A 25,646-nucleotide genomic window follows, 5' to 3' on the forward strand; every position below is an offset into this window, starting at 1 on the left:
CAATCACTTGCCCTTTTAGACATCAAGCTGCGGCTCACTGATGGCGGACGCAACTATGGTCGCCTGGAGGTCATGTATGAGGGTCAGTGGGGTCGTGTTATTAGCAGTGGCTACTTCTCGGACACAAATGCTGAAGTTGCCTGCAGACATCTTGGATTCATGGGTGGGCAGACCGCTCCCGAGTACATGCGAAGAGGTCATGTTATGGGCCGGGTGAGTAGAAGAATTATTTAACTAGAGCGTTTCGACATAAAAGACACGTATCAAGTTCTAATAAAGTCTAACAGGACATATATACCTATGTAGTCTTTCTGAGGCAGTCTTAATGTACTTTGATAATATATATGCTCTAAAATAAATACCTAACAGTCTAGTGGCGACGATTCCTGGATAAAAAAAGTAGCTAATGATCTATAGTAGATATTTCTTAACCTCAACAAGTACCAGATAATCTTCTACCAGACTGGATCTTCTGTTGCTATGTAAGGTAGTTGCATGGTTAGCTAAAATCGTGTGAAAGTTTGATTGGAGATTTACTTGGAAATAATTATATTTTTTCTACATTGCTGCTCTTTATTACATTCATCGGATGTTAATGTCAATTAAGTAATTTTGAGTAATTGAATCAATGAAATATTTATTACAATTGTTATAGCTTATATTTGAGGGCGTTTACCAGCATTTTAAAACATCTTAAAAAACATCTTAAAGCATCTTAAAAACAGTTGTCTTTACCAATATGCTGTCCTAGTCGTACACTGTCTAAAGTCGTGACAGCTGAATTCTGTGAATTGCTGTGATACATACAGAGTTAACTAGAGTTTGTTCTGTCTTTGTTAGATATTGATGAGCGGCATCTACTGCAAAGGTTATGAGCAAAGTCTGTTTGAGTGTTCGAATAGTTGGAATTCCAGTTCTGGAAGAGGATGGGATGTATATGTTTTCTGCTACAACACGAGTAAATACTTGAAAACGTCTGTTAATGATATCTGCAGTTTGTATATAAAATATATTGTGCATATTAAAACTTCAGCACATGAAAGAGATTCCAATTCTCTAGTAAAGCATATGAGGCCAGAGTCAACAATTCAAGAACAGTCCAATTCAATACAGCTGTTACAACGTCCTGTTTCTTTTCATTCCTCTTGAACCACCTGCACAATTTTTATCTCGCTCACGCAAAAAGGACACACACACAAATATATATATAGATTCACATATTTTTCTTTTAAGAGACGAAGTCGTTTTAAGAATCATCAACATGAGATATTTCACGTTTTTGTAAATTTTAATGTAAGAGACACAATAGTAATCAGAAAACGTTGCAATTACCAAGAGTAGCAGAAAGATCAATTAAACTTTAACTGTCAATTAAATTATTTCATTTAAACTCTGCAGCACGTTTATCTTCCGGAAATTCTGTGTCTTCGGGAGTGGTGCAGATCTACTACAACAAACACTGGGGGGCCATTTGTGATGGTGGATGGAGTGAGGAGGACACCGGTAAGCAGCACATCCCCATGTCACGTGATGACACCCACAGCAGTCTCGGGATCCAGATTACAATTGTCAACACCTAAAGTGTATTCTATGGTTTATATAGTAATGCAGTTTCTGACATACGTATAGTCTAAGTACAATACTAACACGTTTCAGTATGCTGCATTATTTGTCATTTTCTTTCCCATCGCAATCTACTTTTATCCACTCCATCTAAAAGATATTGGGGTTTTTTCTTTGCTTTATCCTTTATAAAAGAAGCTGACATGTCCGTTTAATAAAAATTAAATAAGATGGATTATTTCAATTGACCCTTAACCCTAACCTGTGAGTGTCGTCATGTCGTGCCAGCTGTCGCATGCAGAGATCTCGGGTACGACAACGGCTATTACCTGTGCTGCAGCCCTTTTGGGAAATATTCCACCCCTATTGCCGAAAACTTCCAGTGTACGGGAAGAGAGCAGACATTGACTAACTGCAGTCACAGCCCTCCTGAAAGTCTTAATTACTGCACGAGAGACGTTGTTTCAGTAGCTTGCTACAAGGGACCTGCTCCTACAGGTAGGTCCAAACGTTTTGGCTTCAATACCACAGCTCACACATTTTGGGCTTTATGCTTTTTACGTCCTCGTGACAAAATGTTTCCACATTTCCGCAGGACCGATCCGTGGTCCAGATATATGCAGGGCAAGCTTGTGTTTCCACACATTTACATGACAGATGTATGCTTCTGAATTATTCATGAAAGAACTGTTTCCATATTTCGTCATGACAAACCAATTTTTTTATACATGTGTTTTCTCCAAATGTAGTTGCGGTTCTTCTTCTAATCAAATAAAAAGAATGAGCTGCTATTGTAAACAATCCTCCGTGTTCTGCTACTCAGGGTACACGTTTTCATTGGACGGTGGAAGCACTTACAACTCGGGCGAGGTGCAAGTCACTTTCATGGGCATCACGGGCCGCATCTGCAGCGACAACTGGGACGACACCGACGCCAGGGTGTACTGCAGGGAGCTGGGCTTCCTGGCGGGTCAGGCTTTTAAGCATCATGTCTCAACACATCTATTTTGGATGACTGATGTACAGTGTACCGGCTCGGAGCGCTTCCTGAGAGACTGCCCCAAGACCCTGGCTGCCGTGTCGCAGTGTTCAACCAAGCTTTCCGCTGGAGTCACTTGTTCAGACATAGAAGGTCAGAGGAGAAACACTTGTCCAATAACTGTTTGCTGCTGCTGTGATGATGATGACAAAATTGTATTCAAATGTTTATCCATTTATCATAACTATTTTCATTTTATATTTGTAAATATTATTTGTATATATAATATAATTTCTGTCTTGGGTCTCCTTGACAGACAATAAAGTCGGATTTGATTTGATTAATGAATGAGTGTTCCGTCCCTTTTCCTAACAGGCTGAGAGGATCGGCTGTCTGATTTTGTTTATGTTTTGTGGTCGTGCTTTGATTTTTGGATAAAAGTGTTGAACATTTATGTTTACATGTGTTTCTTCTTTCTCCTCTCTTTTATAGCCTGCAATAGTACTGTATATAAGGTATATAATTTATATAATGTATGTAATGTTATCTGAAGTGCAAACTGTTCGGATCTATTGACTGGATTCTACCCTACGTGCTTCACTGGCTTTGGAAGCGACTTTGAGCTGCTTTGAGTAAACTGAAGTGATGATCAGCCTCTTACAGTTTCATATAATAACATTTCTTTATATTTTCAAGATTACTCAGTATACTCCCAGATGTCTCTAACCTAATTCTCTGGAGTCGTTATCGTTACATCTACAGTCATTGCCCTTTACTGCCGGAATGCAGCGAGTCTTTACATTGTTCTTCCTTCTACATCTTTGTCACTATTTTGTGATCTTGTTTAGTGCAATGAATCCGCCTTTGTCTGAGATGTTGAACTTTATAAATGTCCAATTATTATTATTATTATTATTATTATTATTATTATTATTATTATTATTATTATTATTAGTAGTAGTAGTAGTAGTAGTAGTAGTAGTAGTAGATGTAGTATCATCATAACATTAATTTCACTTCTTTATTATAGATTTTGAATGGTCTTTTACATGGCAACAAGTCTGTGCTTGCTTCTTTCCCGCTGTAACATTTACCTTAGTTTTTGAAGTCACCAGCATGTATACTTACTTTTGTTGTTGTTGTTGTTGTTTATATATTTCATCCCATCGTGCACTACGAGCAAAGAGTTACTTATAAATTTCTAGCCTTAGTACACATGGAATGTGTGAAGATTTTTCTCACACTCTGTCCAGGTATTAACTACCGTTTGGCTGGCAGCAACTCCTCATACAAAGGACGCGTGGAGGTACAGATCAATGGTACCTGGGGTTCTGTGTGTGGCTACGACAACGGCTATTATGAATACTTGGCCAAAGTCGTCTGTAGGATGTACGGTTTTACGGAAGGATCTATAGGTTACTTGGAGAGTTACCCAGACCCTCCCAACAAGAGGTATCAGAACACCTTCACATGCAAAGGAGACGAAGCTGTGCTGGACGACTGCCCGCACTCAGGCTGGAGGATTGGAGACAACTACTGCACGCCCGCTGGTGTTAACGCCGTCTGTTATGGTGATGGTAAGCTGGGGCAGGAGTGTTTCTTCCTGTGCTCTTCAGTAGAAATTCCTCCCAGATCAGGGTGTGTCAGCTTTTCTTTCTGTTTACATCCCAGTAGTGGTTAACTAAGTTTAGTTCACACTTTTTCATCGAGCAAATATTCGATTTAGGTGTAACGCTTTAGTGAGAGGTGCTCCAATGGTTGGTTGTGGGGGTTAAATCTATGTAAATCTATGTGTGACCTCGCCCACGCTACATCCCTCTTCTTTTTCAATAACAAAAAGGACCGACGAACGTTTATCACATTTTATTTCTAAAATGAAAGAAACAAGAACTGATTTTATAACGGATGACATGAAAATGAGAGTTCTACAGAAGTGGTCCGAGGTGAGTGACCCGGATCAAGGACACTGCCACGTCACTGTCACTTCTTTGCCACGCTCCTAACACGACGGTCTGGCTCAGGAGGTTGATGTAGCAGGGGCTGTTGTCTTGATAAGTGATGTATGACGATGACGATAATAAAAAGTCACAAAGTCAAATGATGCGTCCGTGGCCACGAACACAAGGCTGGAAGAACAGATGGCTGGATGAGTGATAGCATGGACTTCTTGAAGGAATCCAAGAACCTCTGAGCAGTCGTGATGGTGGTATTCGCGATAGTGGCGATAACATTAGCGGTAATCTAGACCAATGATGCCCAACCTTTTTCGGCCTGCGGGCCATATCCATTTCGGACAGCCGTGTCGCGGGCCACTTCGCCGCAAAAATACAAAAAGGAAAAAAAATAGAGCAGATACCATTTTTTATTAGAAACAAGTTGAACTTACCATTAATTATGTACTAATTAGTGGGATAGTTGAAGTTGTTTTCCCGAAACAAACTTCTGAATGTCCGGCTGCATCGTAGAGACACCAAGTCGGATCATTGAATCGAAATGTTCGTCCATCGAAAAAAAGATTGAGAGACGCCCCTACGTGGGGATAAATACTTCTTCTTCCTTTTTTTCGTTTTTTTAAGGTCTTCTTTTATTACTAACATGCCGATTTCCTGCACTGTGGGCAGAAGTTTCGCGGGCCGGATGGCACCGCGTCGCGGGCCGGATATGGCCCGCGGGCCGTAGGTTGTGCATCCCTGATCTAGACGATAGTAGAGATGGCGATATAGTTGAGATGATCGAGGTAGCAATACAGCAATGATGACGATAATAGCGATAACAACGATAGTTGCGATATGTATTCCCTGCAAGACAATAACTCGCCGTAAATTGCAGGGTAGGAAATAGACAATAACACGAACTCTTAGGATACACAACGCAGAACTTCTGAACTCGGATGGAAAGAAAATTATTCGTCTTAAGTTCCCCCATACAACTTACAACTGTTAAATAGAAAGTTACCGTTAATGCTCGTATTCACAGCCTAACCGATATTTGCCCTTACGCGAACACACACTCACACTCTTTGCCTCGCGGTTAATTAACATAGTGTTACATGAACGCTAGGTGAATGATGGGTGATGGTGGGAAATATATGTACACCCAATCACATTCGGCTCGCTACTAACTTTGTCTAGGCAGGCGATACACCTACCAGCTAGGCCTATACGTGGCGGTCGAGACTTTGGCTTATTCTGTGTACCCTAAGGTAGTGGAATGGACTAACGGCGCACTGTACTTTCCACACGTTTGTCGCTGCCGTTAACATGTAGGTCCTCCTATGGTGGCCGTAGATCTAATACCTACAATAAAAAACTGAAGGGAGGGGATGAGCGCTGTTGCACTTTGATCTTTTCTGATGTCTTCCTCGTGTTGGACTTGTGATCGTTGATGTTTTTGACGGGCCTGCCGTCGTACGTGTGGAATGTGGTGACTCTTCGTTTCGGTGGCTACATTTCTTTGTCGACCTGCAGACTTGACGATCGGCGCAGTTCAGCGATGGTGGTGTTGCAGTCGCGAAATGTTACATTTAGTGCCGTTGGAATGTACAGACGGTGCGCATGCTCAGACGGTCACACACAGCTGCCACCCCACTGGCTATCCTGTACCTACTGTGAACATTTAGATTTGTGTGTGATAAGGCTTGCCCTGACATCATAATGATAAATGAAGGTGAGAACCATAATAGGTGCACGACTTAGCCTTATAATATATAGCACCGTTACTGAACGCGCTTTAAGGAAACAGACTTACAAGGAGCGAGATTACTCTAAGCATTAAATTAAAAGAATGTGATAACCACGACGGTAAATGGTATACGTTCAAGACACAGCAACAAGGCTAGTCTAAGATGAGAACGCGATAGCCGAAAATAATCTAGAAAAAGCAGGTTTTTTCACATTACTCCTTTTCAATATGTGATGAGGCAACAAGGGCAGTGTTACTTTAGAATTATTTTGTGTAAGCAGAGCTGCTTCTGAACCTTTGACGAAACCCTTTTTTCTACCTTGACAGTGCAGACAACGCTGTTTTTAAACTGTGCAGTACCAACAGCCTTGTTCTCACACTTTGCAGTGCGCATCGGAACAAGAAATTTTAGAAACGCTCGCCAGGGTCCGGTTCAGTTCTACAGAAACGGCACGTGGTACAACCTGTGTGACACGGGCTTCGATGACATCACAGCAAGGTGTTCTATGACACATTCACTTACATCACCTGATTTTACTCATGTTGATCGGCAGACTTCTTCCTTTCATAATGGCTAGCAGACAATAACAATTGAACGTGACTGTCTATAAAAGAAGTTATATCCATTAGACCAGGGGTGGGCAATTAATTTTCCCAAGGGGCCGCTTGAGAAACTGGGATGGTTCTAGAGGGCCGGACTAATATAGTTAACTCAGTGTTACCCAATACTGTATACATAGTATATATACCGGCGGGCGGGCTAGCGGGCGGGCCGGTCAGAGACAGGAGGCGGGCCGGATCCGGCTCGCGGGCCGGCGTTTGCCCAGGTCTGCATTAGACGGAATATTGTATCTGACTGGAAATAAGTTGACAAAGTTAATGTGCAAACACAACCAGGATTTTATAGAAATTAGATGCTGACACATAATAAGAACATTTTGTGGATGTTGTTAATGCACCGCTAAAGAAGAAAAAAATTAACAAAGCAGAAAAAGGGAAAACAAAAATACTCTCGTTTGTGCTAAATATTTTTGGAATTACTTAACAATTTCCACCCTTCAACACACAGACGAGTCTGCCAAGACATGGAGTACGTTGATGGTAGAGCCGTCTGCTGTTCAGCTTACGGAACGGCTTTAGACATAATGACACGGTACGAGACCAATCTGGACTACACTATGAGGTGCCAAGGAACAGAAAGCGACTCAACTGACTGTCTCAGACCAGGAGGCTGTTTGTCGGGAAACTACGCGTCCGTTGTTTGCTTCAACAGCACAGATGTCGTTGATGAAGGTTAGTGAAGGCTAGTACAAAAAATATGAAATGTCTTATGTCTGCCAGACTTGTTCTGGATATCGTTGGGACAGTTTCGTTTTTATTACCCCATAAGGTGCCAGACTCCACCCTTCGTCTTTGTGTTATTTCGTATTGTCATTTGTTTGTTTGTCTTTGTTCGTTGGTTGATCGGTCTGTTATCATGCCCGACTTCTCGTTTGTCTCTTCATTTACAAGAGAAAAGGAAACCTAAAAGTCATTCCCTTTCGGCAGAATTACAGTGTAGAGCCATTATGCCGCGGTCCAGTAAAACGCGAATTGGATCCCAATTTCTACACACTATGGATCGTATGGACCTAGACGAAACACTCAAGACAGCTGTTGACAGATGTCATTTTGTCCCTGATTGACATGCTATGCACTATTTTAATACTGCATTGTGCCATTCAACTCCGCCTTGAAACCCTCCGGGTAACCTGGCGGTCCCAAGCCCGGATGAAGGAGGGTTGGGCTTGGAGCTAGCAACCACACCCTGTAAAAAGACCTCTGCTACAGAAAAAGCGAATACAACACAAGCACGGTGAGAGTCTAGACGGGAAGAAGCCTCTTCGGAAGGGCCTATGACGCGTGTTGGCGAAAGCCCCCGCCAACCCATTTTCTCACGGCCGACAGACGTGGAGGAGATCAGTCCACAGAGAGGCGGAGGCAGCTGGCATGACATGGTCCCAACTGGGGAGGGACGCCCAGAACCGGGTCCGATGGCGGGGTGTAGCTGCGGCCGTATGCTCCACTGGGGGTGAATAGGAACAATAAGACTTGTGCCATGCTGTGTTACAAATAAATATTTAGTAATTTTTATGAAAAGATGTGAAATAAAATCTTGTAAATGTATTTGATATGTTTTATTATTCTTAAATAATCATTTGTTATTAATTTCAAGACCGTTAATCACGATTTAATATGCAGCACGTAATATCGCGATCGTGAGATTACAACGATTTCAAAATGACGACTCGCGGGTCGACATGTGAGAAAAAAATGTGATTAAAAAACGTTTATTTTTTTCATTATTTATTGTAATTTGTGCATTATCAAAATATATTTAAGCCGTGGACCACCTAAGCCGCGGTTAAGTAGTTTGGACTTCAATCACCGCAGCTTAATGGCCCTACACTGTAGTTTGTTGTCCTGGTCTCCCATCTTCCTTTTTAAATGTCTTTTCCTGTCTGTTAGTTTTAGGTCCAGGCCTTCGGACTGCCCTCTTTGTCAGTCTGTCAGTGTGTCTGTAGATCTGTTGGCCTATTTGCCTGCTTATTTAAGGCGTTATGATGCTATTTCCTCTATATGACATAACGTGTTAATTATATGTACTCTAATGCTGCAGGCTACAGGTTCGACTTCCAGGACAACACAAAGACTGGCGGGCAGGTGGTGGTGACACACCTGGGCGTGGCGGGACGAATCTGCAACACCTTCTGGGACGACGCAGACGCACGCGTGCTGTGCAGGTCACGTGGTCATCAGGACGGCGCCGCTTACCAGTACTTGCAGGACATCGACGAAGTCTACCGCCTGTTCAGCGAGCGGGGTCCCTACTGGATCAGTGACGTCAACTGCACGGGGAGTGAGGCGTCGCTCGGGGATTGTCCCTTCAACGACCGGCTCCATCTGGGCAACTGCAGCATGGCGGACCTGGCCGGCGCTGTCTGCTTCAACGACACCGGTAAGCTTCCAGGCAATTTACTGTAGTCACTTCCTAGGGCCACGTTTAGGCCTTGAGTCTATTGAGATCATCAGTTTTATAAAAATACAATCCACAACAGGGTTTTAGAACTATTTTAAGCTATAATTATTTTAATAAAACCGCTTTCGCTCCAGTCGCAAAATTTTTGTACGCATAGAAAATGCATAGAAGCAATTATTTAAAATGCTTCTGAACTATAGAACAGTTTTAAATTTTAGAAAAGTTTTTACCGTATAGCTAAAAACATATTTCTAGCTCATTTCTGTTTAGATATTCTATGTAAATAAGCAGAATAAAGTTAAAAGATAGACATATTTCTCGATCGGATTATATCTATACGGCTTTGGTATATCGACGGGAAAAGTCTTCGGTAGGATGTATGGTTTTACGGAAGGAATTACGGATTACTTGAGAGTTACTTCGACCGTCTCAATAAGATCTTTCAAAACTCACTCATGTGCAGTGGAGTCGAAGCTGTGCTGGACGAGTTGCCGCACTCAGTCTACTAGATTCCAGAGTACAAGCAATACTTCAATCACAGATTGTACGGCAGAAATAAGTAACATTACACCTGTAAATATCTTTTTTATGCGTCGTTTAGAAACCTCCCTGACCACGAGACCTTGATCCTCAACCATTAACGAGTAGCAATGGCAAAATTCCCGTCAAACGCTTTGTTGTATGTGAGCAGGGATACAGTATCGCCTTGTGGGTGGCGATCGTCAGGGTGCAGGTCGAGTGGAAATATCTGTGGGTGGACTCTGGGGTACCGTGTGCGGCACCGACTGGGATGACAAGGACGCCAGCGTCCTGTGCCGCACCCTGAACTACACGGACGGGTACGCAGTGGGCGATGCTTACTACGGTCAAGGCGCTGGTCCCATCTGGCTGAGCATTGTTCAGTGCAAGGGGTCAGAAAGATCACTGGCCAAGTGTCCACATTCAGGCTTCAATGATGAGTTCGTCTTCTGGAGATGTAGGAGTCATACTAACGTCGCTTCTGTCATCTGCATAGACAAGAGTGAGTCCGTGGCTTCAAGCCATTTCCTTTCTGTTGTAGTTGACGCCGAGAGTAGATTTTTTTTCTGTTGTGTAAAAAAATACAAATATTATGAGTATAAATATAATTACAAGGATTGTGTTACACTGCATTGCACTTCTGTTTATAACGCAGTAATCTTTAGATGAAATAAACAAAGAGATTCATTATGCAGACTTGGTAGGTAGACTTGGTAGGTAGGATGGACATAAATATCATTTTAACCTTCTACAAGGTAATTTTCTCTATTAATTGTCTGCAACACAATTTTATTGGCTTTTCGTATCCTTTTGCAAAAACTTTTTTGCTGTTATTCCTAACAATAGACGCGCAGCTGTTATTTTCCCTTTGTAAGAAATATTCCTTCTCCCCCAGTCAAACTTAACCTTGGTTTCAACGCTTCTATGGGGGCCGTCATGGTCTATCTGGGAGACGCCTGGACCCTGATCTGCGATGAAGACTTTAATGCCAACAGCGCTGTCACTGCCTGCAGATCTCTCGGATTCCCGCACGGACTGCACGTGCGAGGGGGCGTCTTCGGCCGAGTGGACGCGCCGATCGGCATCACACACGTGCGGTGCACAGGCCGCGAACTGAGCCTTCTGGACTGTACTTACAATGTCACGACCTCGTGCAGTTCAATGTCATACGCCTCCGTCGTCTGTAGCCGTGAACCTTTCGTAGAGACTGGTGAGTAGAGTTCGATGCTCTTCCTAATTACATCACATTTTTTTTTCTTTAGTACATATTTGGGAAGAGGTGCAGGATGTATAGCTATTGTTATTGATAAAATCTTTATAATAAGGATATATTTTTATGCCAATAACACTTATTATCTGTGTCATGAAGCAGCCTGGTCAGGTAGATAATTATAGATATGCAGCGGTCAGTGGAAGCGGATAGTAAAGGGAAGCCTTTCTGTCCGTTTAACGACTTGACAAGTCTCCTTGACTGATGAAGGATATCACTGTCCAGAGATGGGAGATAGGACACAGTAGTTTAGGGGTAAAGCGCGGAAGGCAGTACTTTCTCTATTATAATATCGATAGCGTCATGGCTGGGTAGATTTGTTTCTGAGGATCACTTGATTAGATAGGTATACAGTTTGTTAGATGTGTAGTCGGCGCTTTTTCCCATTACTCCAACAGGGACTACCGTCCCTGAGCGCCGTAGCAGCTACAAGCAGTAAGTCTGAGAAAGGGGGCCCGTTCCACGAGAACGCAACGTTCTCCTGGCACTTGCAATCTGTAGCCTTTAAAGTGTGAGGGTCGCCGTCATCGCAGACGAGAAGAAGGGTATGTATCGCTGGAATACCGGTAACTGCAACGCTGCCATCCTTTGCCTGGGGCAACCACTGGAGGTAGTGGCCGGCATAGTACAGCGCCTGTGTCCCCCTGGAATTCTTGGTCATCTGAAGTCGGTGACGGACATCCGTCGCCTAAGACGGTCAGCGCAGATGTTGTTCGTTACTTGGGGCAACCGGGGGATGCAGCTGTGCAGGCGGGCTAGGGACATTGTTCTTCACTTTCGTATTCTTTACCATCATTGGTTGCCTGGGGTAACTGTGAGCGACGAGAGGAACTCCGCCAGTAGTGAGAGTTTTGTGTCAAGGCGATTCTGTGGCTGTCTACTACTGGTTGTCAAGAGGCAGTCTCGAGGACACTGTCGTAACCTAGTGGTGTGCAAGCTGGGCAGATGTTTACGTCCAAGGGACATGAGGGTGAATTCTGTCCCCCAGATTCGAAAGTTGGAGCTATAAGAACACCCGGTCATGAGGGAAGTCATTTTGTATGTGTGAACTCTAACTTTTCGTGACCTGATATTGTTCAATCCTTTCGTCACAATCTGTAAAATGCCAGAATCATCCCTTTATGAAAATGTATTCAGAAAATGTACCTTAACGAGGTAGGATCTCCTGTAAGCGTACCAACCTGCGGTTACGACGGACCTGTGAACACGGGAATAGACAGGCAGGCAGAGAGAAAAGCTTTGAAATAAAGGATGAGTAGTCAGGGATAAGGAGGTATACTATGGATTGGTGAAGGAGCTGTTATGGTGGTCAGTTCGCTCCGCTCTTGAGTAAAAGGTCACTGGTTCGGGCTCCCTCTTTCCTACATCTTCAGCTATCTGGGATCCCACAGCTGTGTCCAGTAAACCTCATAGTTACATCAACATGTGGCCGTTATGTGATGGAATTCTTTATCTATTTTAGATTTATGTTTGCAGACAAGTGTGGAAGGACTTCTCAGTTTCATCTCAAACTTTATGTCGACTAGGTGCAAAAGTTCGGATTGTGGAGGACACCTTGGGTGAGCCCCACCATGGTCTTATCGACGTGCAGATGGAGCGAGTGTGGGGCGCTGTATGTGCCGCAGGCTTTGGGGTCACCGAGGCCACGGTGGCTTGCAAGGAGCTGGGCTTTGCCGGCGGAGTGCCCTATACTGCGCATTTACCTGACAGGAATAGGAAGGTGAGAAAGTCGCACATTGCACGACACCAACAGCACTTAAACAATTGTTTGAGCTTTTCTTTAAGAAAACAGACTGCTGTGTTTTCCACAGAGAAAGAATGTCTAGTTATGAATTGAGATAAAAGAAGGACTTAAGAAAATACATGTATCAAACGTTAAGACATTTTCTACTCTGTCTCTCTCCTTTACTCAAAGACACATACACACAAGGTTTATCATTTTTTTTCTTTTTCTCTTTCTCTCTACACACTCACACATAGGTATATATAATACATTATATATACATTATACATATCGCGCGCAGGCATTTCTGTATAGCCTTCTGTATAGGCGTTCACACAACTCGTCTTCTAAGCCAATCATAGTCATCAAAATAGAGTTTGTATCTAGCTCTACTTTCTGTGGTTTCAGTTGCTGGTGCCACTTAATTCGCAGGCTTCTTTACTACTAGCGTCACTAGATTCATGTGTCTCCTAACCACTGTCACTTATACATGTCAACACCACTGCCCCTACGATCACGGGGAAAGAGAGCGTTCGTGGCGTCAGGGCCGCTGAGAGCCAGCCCGGACCCCGGGTCAGACGACTCTACGGCCCCTTGTAATTGTGCGGGTAAATTATTTGCCCAGTATATAATATGTTTACAACTCAATTGTCAATATCTACATTTCATTCAGTACCGTAATAGAGACTGCAAGCATTAGGAAAAGTGGGCTAGGATCTACATCACTACTTAAACATAGAGTTGTTCACACGTGAGTGGTTAGTAAATGAGGAAAACTGAAGTTTAAGGATCAAACTTGTAATATCCTGCTCCTTAGAAAAAATCCCTGTAGTGAAGAATGTTACATCAACAGCGATGTCAAAACCTCGACAGATCACAAAAACGCTAAAGTCTAAAGACAGTATGATGTTCATTTCCAACAGCCTATTGCAGGTGTGATAAAGGTGACTGCTAGTATTATGTACAAGACAATGTCACAGTCTATTGCAGGCAGGGCCGCCGAGAGCCAGCCCGGGCCCCGGGACAGACGACCTCTCCGGGCCCCTTGTACTTGTAATCGTAAATTATTTTCCCAGTATATAATGTATGTTTACAATTTGAATCTCAATATCTACACTCAAACTCAACTTCTGCATGTGTAATGCTTGGGTGTTCTGTCCTTAGACCTTTCTTTAAAAGAAAAAGAAAAGAAGAAGAAAAAAAATCCACTGACCAAGGCCGGGCCCCCTTGACAGCCGCGGGCCCGGGTACAACAGACCCCCTGTCCCCCCCTCTCGTCAGGCCTGATTGCAGGTGTGATAAAGGTGGCTGTTAGCCGTATATACAGTACAAGGAACAGTGTCGGGCATTACACAAACGCAACACTGTCCGCTCTTATAATATAGGTCCATACAAGATTTGGTGCATCCATTGCCTTGACATTACAGCAGTGGTTTTTTCGGGCTTTGCCACTCGCAAAAATTTCCCTAATACAGTCAAAATGGATTGTTCTTGCGAGCCGAGACCCCATCAGTAATTATCCGTTAAAATACTTGCTCACTTTTAGAAGACAAACCAAAGGTTTCAAAGACTCATTAACCTGCAGTAAATGTTCTGAACTTTAATATTTACATCGATCAAAATGACAATGACATAAAAATATATTATATATGGATAGCATATTTTGAATTATAGTATAAAGAATGTTATGCAGTACCAATATTGTCATTTTACCTGCTGACTAAGGACCTTGTAATGCTATATTTATGAGCTTTTCTCACAAACTTCATTGTCTGTCAACAGAAAATCATAGAAACATTAAAAATACTGTACTTACCACAAAAAAACCAACGTGCAATATCTCGGCTTTTCGAGCATGGAAGACAACGTACGACAGGCAGGAGAGCGCGGTGTGAAAAAGATGTTAAACTTAGTAAATGTAGCTATCTGTAAGGTCCAACCGTCCAAGCTTTCTTTGGTCCAAGGAGTCCGAGCAAAAGGGAGAGAAAATTAAGTGTCCTGGTCAAACACACGGCGAATTGATTGTTGAATAGTTCGTAAAAATGTCGCTCTTTACCTCCAAACCCCGATCATTTAGTTCCTATGAAATTCCATCCCGTCGAGTCTCCCAGAAACTATCACCCTCCCCCACGCCCTCTTCACCTCTTGTCAGGTGGGCAGCAACAGTGCATTCCTGCCTGAGGGTGGAAGTTACTGTCATCACAGTCACTGGCCTCTAAACCAAAGCAGGGCCAACAAAATCTGTCTGTGCCTGGATTGTGGGTGTCAAGAAAAGTAGTTTGATAAAAACCTAGACAAAGTTAACATTTGTGTCATAACACATCTTTAAACTTTCCCGAAGGTAAACACAGCTCACGGTCAAGGGTAGACACGTTTTTGAGTGCTCTCGATGAGAACTTAAGAAAACCTATTTATTTCTACTTATCTACATCACCTTAAGTCCTCGTGTCGAGTCTCTAGATGTGTGCTGGAGATGTCGAACTAAATCGTTTTCTTACGTTTTCACCAAGAGCATTCAAAAATGTGTCTAACCTTGACCGTGAGCTGTTCCCAAATTTCAAAGGTTTTATGTCCCCTGTTCTTAAATTCTCAGATTCCCACGGCAGGCTTTCGGGTGGTGTCGCTTTATTAATGACTGCAGATTGTTTGACAGCATGGCTGCTGTTAAGATTTCAAAACAATTGATGGGTACAGATGAAGACGTTGTACTTTTAAGTCTGTATATGCCCCCGCCTAACTCACTTTACTATAAAGACACTGATGTCTACAATGGAATAGTCATTTTAGAGGACTGTATACTCCAAGTGTCAAAACAACTAGGGGAAGTACCGTTGATTGTTATAGGTGATCTGAATGTAAGGACAGGGTCTGAAAATTTGAGCACAGTTGATGTCCCTGTTAGATTATGGTGGTGATGACAGTGGTATAGACCAACAGTGTGTCACTAATTTATGTGGTTTCCACAGACGCTCTGCTAATGTAACAATTAACTCTTCTGGACATTACTTGCTGCAGATCTGCAATGAATTTAACTTGGTAACAGTTGAAGATTCTTTGCCAGTGCTCATTTACTTGAAACCTTGCTGTCAACCTAGATAATAATATGTTGAGTTTATATAGAGCTTTTTTCTCACCATTATACGCAGGCTCAAAGCGCATACTTAAAAAAAGAAAAGTAAAAAAAAAGTAAAAAACGAAAAACACATAAACATAACAAGAACGGAAAAAACAGCTGCAGAGTCGAATGTCTTGATTTTTCGAAAAGGTGGTGTCATATCTTGTAGGGAAAAATGGTTCTTTGGTAATTCTTTAAAAATTGTGAATGTATACAAATATTTTGAGACAATTTTCTCCAAACAAAAGGCCTGTATGAAGTCACGGTGTAGTCACTGTCACTTGGCTTATACGTCGTTGGTCCGGTGGTCCGCTGACCTGTGTTCAAATCTTGTCTACAACATGCTTTTCTTTCTCGCCATGTAGCTCCTGTCGGCCTTAGTTACTGACGACGTAAAACCACCAGTTCCATCACGATTCCTGGAATTGTACTTGTTGAAAAGCCACTGTCACTGGGTTCATGCTGCTTCTGTACTGGTTACTACACCCATCGGGAATATCTACCGCTGCATATTAATTCTCCCTCTTTCAGTACCGTTGTCACTATAACTAAATATATATAATACTTTTACTAGACTTTGTTCACGTTTATCTGTTGCTGTCATTGTCATATCGCATGCACTGTACCTTTCATTAGACTCACAATAGGTTTCTGTACCACAGCCCATCCTGATGTCGGACGTGAAGTGTCGCGGTGACGAGAAATCTCTGTTCAACTGTCAGCACACAACGACCTCCACAACCTCCTGGTGCGACTACTACGCCCCTCGCGCCAGCGTCCTGTGCTACAACGACACCAGTGAGTCTGTCGACATTGTTTGTCTGAGCTGCTACAACTGACCTCATGTCGTCCTGTGATAGTTTATTCTAGGAAGGAGTCGATCTTCCCGATACCCTTGAAGACTATAATAAAGACACCCCACCATATCAGTAATCCGTCATTGTAAAATTCAATTTCACGGACTGTGTTGTTGTTTTCGTGTGTTTTTGTACTGTTTCGTCACGGTCTTTCCCATGCTTCTTATTTCATAAAATAATTTATGGTACTGCCAAACAATTTAAAAGCAGTCTTTGTTGCGACTCTTGCAGACGGCATCTCTTATCGCCTGGTCGGAGACACTGACCCCAGTCGAGGACGAGTAGAGATGCAGTATGGCGGAGTGTGGGGCTCAGTCTGTGTACAGGATGTCGTTTCTCGGGCAGGTGGACCAGCCTGCAGAAGTCTCGGATACGGGGAGGTTTGGTCGTGTCCCCATACAGGTCAGCCCTACTCTTCCTTTCTGTCGACATTTAACTTTTTACACAGCGTTTAATAATCGCTCACTATAGTGATACAGCCCACTGCCTTTAAATCGGCAATTATTTCAATTCTGTATCGCCTCCGCAGGTTGGATGAAAAGTTAAGTTTAGCTAGGTAGACAGACCTGTGATAAAAGTTTGTAAATATTCGTATGCATGTCAGTCCTATTTTCTGTTTCCTACATGTTAACAGATCCGCCAGTGCTTTTTGCTTTGCACATAAAAAGATTCCACATCCACTCAAGGCTCTCGTCTTCACAGCAGGTTTGTCTTTAATGTGATATCATTACAGGTTTGAAGATCCTTCCAGTAACTTGTTCTGGTTTTACCAACTGAATTGCCAAGGTAATGAGAGCTCCTTACCTTTGTGCACATCCACTGGCTTCAACAATAGTATTCAATACTACTACAAGATATCGTGTAGCAGCTACCGCACTTTACACGTCCAGTGTTTCTCTAAGGACACCGGTGAGGGAAACATGCTACGATCTGTTTATTTACATTGTAGTACATTTCGCATTGGTTACTGATTTTTGTATCCTCCCCTCCCTGTTAACAATAAAATTACTCTTTGTAGTACTTGTGTCGTTCATCGTCCATTATTTCTAAAGAATATTACATTTTTGCATTCTTTTCAAATGTACTTGTGTTCCTTCTAGTGTTGCATTTGAAACTAATTCACGCTAGAAGCATTTACTTTATTTTTATTGTCTGTGATGGAAGTTTTGCTATTTGAACATCACTTCCTAATATAATCTTTACTACTACCCATTCGTTTCTAAGTGTTTGTGTTACTATTAGTCTGTTTAATTTTGTTATTTCTTGTTGAGTTCCTGGCATCTAATTTTTTAATGGGTATCATGTTAACAAAAATCGTTTATGTCTTCATTTTTGTGTCTTATTTTCCTCATTAACTTTTTATGTTTGTTTCCGACTGGTAAATTAAGTGTAGTTAGAACCAATAGTAACCGTTAGACTTCTCTTCAGTTATCACAAACCTACGTCTAGCTGGCAGCACCACTAACAGCTCGGGACGTGTGGAGGTTTTTCTCCAGGGACCTGACCAGTGGGGTACCGTCTGCGATTCCTACTGGGATGATTTCGATGCGACTGTCGTCTGTAACCAGCTCGGCTACGCTACTGGAAAAAGAGCCAAAATCGGCGCGTGAGTCACGTGATTATTTAAAAATTTGAAAAAATCACTAAATATAAGTGTTTTCAATGTGCCAAGAACTACTACGGTTAAAATTTGTGTACATGGCAACGTGCCGTGTGATATTAAAATACAGTTGATTTTTGTTAATCGGACCCCATCAGGACGCGATCATTTTGGTCCTAATAATTGGGTGGTCTGATTGCTAAACTGCTGCTGCAGGTTCGGTGAGGGTCAGGGCAGGATCTGGCTGGACAAGGTGGGCTGCCTGGGGACGGAGACGCGGCTACAGGACTGTGCCTTCATAGGCTTCGGTGACAGCTATTTTTGTCGCCATTCCATCGATGCGGGCGTCATCTGCTCAGGTGAGGGATACAGTCTGAAGGGGACTAGACATAACATGACACGTACACACTAATGAAAACAAGAGATAACGTCACAAGGACAGAAGTAATGTTGACGTCTTCTCACAAATTCCATGCTTACCCTCTTCTAACAAATTATCTGTGATGTAGCAAAAGAGGAAGAAATATAACTAACATCTCACTTTGTAAAAAGAACCAACAATCAACTTCTCATTCTTCTTGTGTCTTTGCAGGGGTTTTTTGTCCTCCAACTAGTGTGACGTACACTGTGACCAGCATTGTGACGTACACTACAGTCGACTGTGAGTCTCCAGAGACGTCATCAGTCCACGACTCCACACAGTCACAGCTGACACCAACACACTCAGGCTCCTATACAGCGGCTATTGTCGTGCCCGTCTTTATTGTCGCCATCGTCATAGCTATCACCGTCGGCGCCATTATCTATGGAAGGAAGGTAGAGCGGCTGGTCGCGGAAGGGGAGACAAGGCCTGGTTTAATGTCATTGGAGCAGGTGGCTTCATCAGTCAAGTGCGCGACAAGCTCAAAAGGAAGAACGGTCGAGGGGATGTAAACCGAGGTACTGACCTTTCTGAGAATATTGTTTACTATGACCCTGGTTTGAGCGATCCGCTTTACGACATTAGTTTTACTCGATAAATTTGCAGAAGATGATGTGTAATACCAGAAAGCGGGACAAAGATACGATTCGATCCAGCGACGCCCTGTACGTGGATGGGTGACATCACAGAGGTTGGTTTCCGTCAACTCTTTACCAACGTTCGCAACGTCTTCCTGACTAAACGCCTACATCGAATAAATGTTTGCTTAACGAGATGATGTCCTATTTAAACATTTTGCAGAGCAAAGAAACATGGCATCTTAAGAGGTTAAAGTCTTGAATAAACCCTTTGATGTACAATGTTAAGAAGAATAGGTTTCCCTTTAGAATATTTCTATTTTACAGACTAGTTTTTACTTTGTATTTGTTAGCGGTGTAAATTTACTGGAAAATGCTGTCCTCAATCAGTTTGCTCCAAAATTCTTCCAGCTTCGTGGATACATCTACGTGGGAAAGCTAATCGTGAAGCTCACTGTTGTCCACTGCGATGAAAGCCTTGTCTTTCTCTGTCTCTTGATGTATGTTATTTGTGTGCAAGCAACAAACTGTTAAAGGACACCATGAGTGCAACATTTTTTATGATCAGGTTAATTTCATTGTAAAATAGTAATTCCCAAAATTTGAGTGCATATTTTTTTTTGTGGCAACTCATCATGGTGAGCAAGATCTCCAGACAACTGCTGCTCAAGGTGAGCAATTCCTTTGGACGCCAGCCGAGAGTGCGGGATGTTTGTTTTCTCTTCTTGCTGGCTCAGCATGTATTCTATGTCCTGCAGTCGACCATTTAAGTCCCATACTGGCCGCTTCCTTCCCACTCCAGTCTTCTTGCTGAGCAGAGTGAATCTTGTGCTTGCAAGGCTGACATTGAGCAGATGATGTTACAGAAACCGGATGGTCTGCTTTTGGTTTGACTGACTGTACATCCGACATGCTAGAAGCAGAGGATCTTGCTGAGAAGACGGTGTTGGAAGAGAGGCTTCCTGTGTCGGAAAGCTCTGCGGACTCCAGTTTAGATTTTGTAACCGGAAGCTCTTCGTCATCGCCGGTGCTGTTCTCTTTTGCTGATGGTTTGAGTAACCTTTTGACGACACGCAGAGGTGGTCTCCTTAATCCTGTCTTTGCTGCCAAATGCTTTCGCTTTCTCTCCATTGTAGAGCTTATAAAGTGTGAAGTTTTCTCATTTGTGCCTCGTCATACGGTGTTCATCATTCCTGGTTTTTTTTTCAATGCATAATTTTACTTAAATTTCAAGATATCGGCCTTCAACCAGAATTCTCACCTGCCACTAGGAAAGCAGAGGAAAATTACTTTCCTACACTGAAGAGTTCTGTTACGTTAAAGTAGTGTTTGTAACAACGAGTATGGTGAAGTTCAGAAAATCCATGCATGACAAAAAAATTAACGTTGCTCTGGTTGTATTTATGAAGCGATTTTTTGCTCAAAGTATGAAACGCCTCATTTTAGAATACAGCCATACATATTTCAACTTTTTGAAGAAGCTTGAACTCGTTTAAAAAAAATTAAAATGTCCAAATCGAATTCACTCGAGAGTGGTAAGTAAATCTTCTCCAGACCAAAATTCAATAGACATCAATCCCGGTCATTAAAGTCTACGTTGTATTATGATTGATTTTCTGTTACTAATTGGGCGCATTTGGGTTAATTTTTCCAAGTGTATTACTGTTAAGCACATTTCAAATGTGTTCTTGTCTAAGCTAAACTCCTGTAATTTTTATTTGATGGTTTATTTCCAGCATTGCATTTTTAATTTAGTTACAACTGACTTCTGAAAATGACTTTTTACAATTAAGGATATAATATAACATTTAGAAAATGTAATACATATTTATTGATCAAATTTTATTTGTTCCTCGTTTAGCTGCATGAAAACTTTGCTATTTACTTACTAATGCTCGCACATGTCCTTGTTTAAGCTCATACGTTTGTCACGCTCAGTTTATTTATTTATATTTTGTTAGCTTTTTCGATCGAGCACACACCTCAATGGCGCCCTCACACTGTCAGTTTTAGCATTGTGCTCGAGGAGACTACTGATATTTTCCTTGCTTTGTCGAGACAATCAAGGGTATCGAAGAGCACACATATATTGACAGTTTTTCATATATTCCCAATATATGCATATTCCGAATACATATTCACATCAGGTTGAGTGGTTGCAGTTTTTTTTAATTCTGTAGGTCAAGCACCGTGTTGACCCCCTTGCTTTCTTCTCTGTTTTGCTTCACGTCCAGCGCCACTCACCGCCTAGCCCTCTACTAATACTATCACTAGCAAAATCGTAAGACTACTATTTAACCAATAATACTAAAATTTTTACTAAAAGACTATTATATATATATGTTATTATAAAAGATGCTGGAAATAAAACAAACGTTCCGGGCTACACATGTTAATAAAGTGTTGATTTTCGAAGTAAGTGTGTCAACTGCATTTTTTTATAATTGTGAACGCATCATTTTAAAAATGTTCATTTATTACTCAGTATATTAGATTTAGGATATGTCAAGCACCTGTGTTGTATTTGAGAACGATTGTCCAAGTCACCATATGTCAGCAATGGAGTACGAGATATTTGTTCTTGCTGCTGCTGCCGCCACCACCACCAATACTACCACCACCACCACTACTACCACTAATAATAATAATAATAGTGCCTTTCTCCGGTATTAGCCGGACTGACCAGCCGCGGGCCCAGGTACACGAGACCCACTTGTTCCCCGCTCCCGTCAAGTCTGGTCAGTGGATTTGTTTCCTTTCTTTTCCTTTTCTTTCAAAGAAAGGTTGATGTAACATTCCTCACTCTGGGGATTTTTTCTATGAAGCTGAGTACTACAAGTTTGACCCTTTAATGTAATTTGTTATCATTACTAACCACTCAGGTTTTAACAACTCTATGTTCAAGTAGTGAATAAAATCCTAGAGCACCTGTCCTAATGTTTGCAGCCTATGTGACTTTACTGAAGGAAACATAGATATTAACAATCGAATGGTAAATATATTATTATATACTGTGAAAACAATTTACGATTACAGTTACAAGGGGCCCGGAGAGATCGTCTACCCCGGGGCCCGTGCTGGCTCTCGGCGGCCCTGCTTAGGCATATATCATTGTGCCATTCTTGTTGGAAACAAGCGATAAGTCTTTGTCGAAAGGTTTTTAAAAACATGTTCTTGTTACCGACACTTTGCTGGAGCCAAACAAATTCAAAGCCATTGACGCAGGGAAGTTCTTTTACTAAAAAAGCCTAAGAACGTTTACCGTTTCCTTGTAGATAATTTAACATTTGTTTGTTTTTCTGGTAAGTCTAGCGTCACTCATATACTAAGACGAAGCTTAAATAAGACGCCTGCTTTACCCCTATGATACGGACCTACCCGTTGTGTACGGTCTATGTCGGAAAGTGCCCAGGCTCTATCAGGAACAGTGTCATGTAAAGCGTCCACCACCCTCTGAGCACAAATGGACAATGTTTCTTTGTCCTATTACTGTATTCCGTAGAATTTAAGACTGTCTTTCCTTGAATACGCCTGTAACTTGTTGGATCTTTTCATGTATAGTTAACATGAACTCGTTTAGCATACCTTCCATATCTGTAACTGAACAAGTTGTTTCTTGAAACTTTCTGTGCACTTGATCGAATTACTCTTCTATGTGCACAATTCTGGATCGTAAGTCGCTGATGTCAGACCCAAGTGAACTCAGAGTCTCTTGGACAGAACTTAGCTGATCTTTCACGGCGTTGAAACCAGTCATTTACTGTTCTTGTTGCTATTGAAACATAATAGTGAGCATTAACTTCATGTCATCGCTGTGCTTGTGAAATTTTATTTGTCAATTTTGCAGTAGTCAAATAAGTTCTTCGCATGTATTATGCATTGACAGGAATATTTACAACGGTCAAAATAACTAATTTATGTTGCTAGGTGGGGGGGGGGAGGGCCGGGGTAGTGGTGATGGATGCAGACAAGTGACACGCCCCTTGTTCCTCGTTGCAAGCTCGGGGTTGAAAGGTGCCTCGTACTTTTGCAGAGAGAAAGTGATGGAACATAACACTCGCTGTAAGATCAAGACTTAGAGTATCACATACTCTACATGTACTTTACACAACGATAAATAACAAGCTTTAGATACGGCAACTGAACCATTTCAGTACACAACAGACCCTACTTTAGATTGAAAAGGAGAAACCAGAGCTTCATTTGTCGTAGATACGGTAGACAAAGCTTCCCAAGACTTGCAAGGGTATATCTATCTATCAACATTTTGTTTGTGATATCCTCATTTTCATAATAGGACATTTTATTTACTGTTGAGACATTTTTAAAAGACGGATTCGACAAAGTATAAGAAGAAGAACGAACTTACGGTCAGCCAGCCAGCTAATGATCCCTTGTAAAAGAACATTAAAGCATTTATTTCCAGTAGTACAAACACAACCTGCCCCCACATACCCTTTCTCATTATTTGTACAGAGTTAGCTTCTCAATAAAAAAGAATCTTTTGGTGTTTAGCTTTCAGTAAACACGTGCAGATGAAATAAATGTCTGATGTAACACTCAGATACTGTTAAAAACAGAAAATATTTACGAACACATAATTTTCAGACTGTTCGTGCTGAACGTTGGCACAAAGCTGAACTCGTCTCACGGCACGATGCTGTGCACAAACATATTTTACAGAAATCGTGCAAATTGGAAAGAGACGCATCGCAAAGCTTCGAGTGAACAGGAGCTAAAGGATACGAATCTCCAAATACAACTTTAATCAAATATCGCATGCCGTTTGCCAGAAAAAAACATGACACAGAAAACAAGAAGAAGAAAACAACGACTAAGAATGAGGTGAGAAGACAGCAAAGGATGAAACGTGATCTGGTAAAGATTAGCAGCACGCCCATGTATAGTGGCGGCAGACAGAATTCTCTCACCCTCCCTACCCAACGACATAAACAAATGTAGACTACATGACAATGTAACTGATATAATGATAAGTTGATGACTCTCTGGAGTACACTATGAGACGTTTCCTAGTCAGAGGGAAGATGTCATTCTCTCTCACACACACACACTCGCGTGCGCGTTCTCTTTCTTTGTTTCTCGTTCCTGCTTCGCGATACGGTGGCATATTTATTTATACATCCAAGTACACGGTGAATCAGTCAAAGTGACGGACAGCTGTACGGGAAATGTCGTTTCAGTCCAAGTAACAACCAGACCCAACAGTTAGACATGAAATCCGAGACAGGACTGTTCATTGCATACCAGATTTACATTGTTTCTGTAGGGAGCTATAATATGAAATAAAAGTTTTAAAAAAGTGTTTAAACATTTCTATTGGAAATGTACTAAAAACCATTTTTACCAGTTACTTCTGGTGATATTTGAAAAACGATATTTTCTTTGGTCTCAGGATTTTATTAATACATTTTATTGTATAAAAGTGTAAGGGGCACCGGAGTGTTCCAAGTTCCAAGAGTTCCTTCACACTATATTCACTTCAATATTTTAAGTTACATGTATTAAAGAAAATCCCGAGACTAGGGAACAATTTTTTACCATTTTTAGTGCTGTTAAAATAAAGTTGTGTTTAAAAAAAATAATTTACTTATTTTATTTTACACTTTTTAGTCTTTTTGATTTTTGTTATTGATTTTTTACCCCGTTCTACATTGTGTTTTTATTTCCTTCTCATGGGCCGTACTAGGGAGATAGCCGATACTATATTTATTCTACAGTAGCAGGTATCTATCTCCCCTGTTTGGCTTTTGAGTTCCTATAAAAAATTAAAAACAAATACTACTTGTGGAGTGCTGGAAGTGATTGCATTTTAACCAGGAAAAAACAGGTAAAAAATTTAGATTTTTAGGAAACCGATTAGAAAATCTGAACCTGACAGACAACAAGCAAGCATAGTGAGCTAAATATGTAATAACGTGTAGTCTCCTTATCCGGGTAACTACTCAAGCTATGTCCAGCTCAATGCTACCACTACCATTATTATTACTAGCATAATTATCACATCACCCTGCAACCCATACAAACCCATGCGGCGGCCTTAATCGCCCTTTGCACAATAGAACCATAAAACTAGTCAGCTAATGAACCACTAAACTAGTAAGCTAATTAACCACTAAAACAAGAAACCAATGTGCGTGCACATTAGTCTGCAAGATGAAGAGAAACCAAGAGGCCAGTACTTTTTCCCACTTGCGAAGATAGCATGGCACATAACACATTTTTTTTTTTTTTTTTGGTCCGCAAATAGACCATCGTCGTCTGTGACTGAGATTGGGGTCTAGTGGGCGTGTCAGCCATCTT

The 25,646-nt window shown here is 41.7% G+C and overlaps 2 protein-coding genes across 3 annotated transcripts in view; both read left to right on the top strand.

The window, feature by feature from the left end:
* The window catches only part of LOC112553709 (scavenger receptor cysteine-rich type 1 protein M160-like), a 42,341-nt gene extending 20,601 nt beyond the window's left edge, over positions 1 to 21,740 (top strand). Inside the window, exons 15-32 of the mRNA XM_025221107.1 lie at positions 20 to 213; positions 841 to 958; positions 1,399 to 1,503; positions 1,852 to 2,061; positions 2,387 to 2,695; positions 3,796 to 4,119; positions 6,611 to 6,722; positions 7,293 to 7,516; positions 8,883 to 9,221; positions 9,934 to 10,263; positions 10,657 to 10,971; positions 12,558 to 12,751; positions 16,532 to 16,667; positions 16,958 to 17,150; positions 17,460 to 17,635; positions 18,155 to 18,332; positions 18,543 to 18,685; positions 18,919 to 21,740. Of these exons, the coding sequence (XP_025076892.1) occupies positions 20 to 213; positions 841 to 958; positions 1,399 to 1,503; positions 1,852 to 2,061; positions 2,387 to 2,695; positions 3,796 to 4,119; positions 6,611 to 6,722; positions 7,293 to 7,516; positions 8,883 to 9,221; positions 9,934 to 10,263; positions 10,657 to 10,971; positions 12,558 to 12,751; positions 16,532 to 16,667; positions 16,958 to 17,150; positions 17,460 to 17,635; positions 18,155 to 18,332; positions 18,543 to 18,685; positions 18,919 to 19,259 (3,941 nt within the window). The 3' untranslated portion in view covers positions 19,260 to 21,740. The remainder of the gene's footprint in view (positions 1 to 19; positions 214 to 840; positions 959 to 1,398; positions 1,504 to 1,851; positions 2,062 to 2,386; positions 2,696 to 3,795; positions 4,120 to 6,610; positions 6,723 to 7,292; positions 7,517 to 8,882; positions 9,222 to 9,933; positions 10,264 to 10,656; positions 10,972 to 12,557; positions 12,752 to 16,531; positions 16,668 to 16,957; positions 17,151 to 17,459; positions 17,636 to 18,154; positions 18,333 to 18,542; positions 18,686 to 18,918) is intronic.
* The window catches only part of LOC112577145 (deleted in malignant brain tumors 1 protein-like), a 128,262-nt gene that overhangs the window by 75,664 nt on the left and 26,952 nt on the right, over positions 1 to 25,646 (top strand). The gene's annotated exons all lie outside the window — the stretch shown is intronic.

The sequence above is a fragment of the Pomacea canaliculata genome, linkage group LG1 (assembly GCF_003073045.1).
Source record: "Pomacea canaliculata isolate SZHN2017 linkage group LG1, ASM307304v1, whole genome shotgun sequence".
NCBI classification, from domain to species: Eukaryota; Metazoa; Mollusca; class Gastropoda; order Architaenioglossa; family Ampullariidae; genus Pomacea; species Pomacea canaliculata.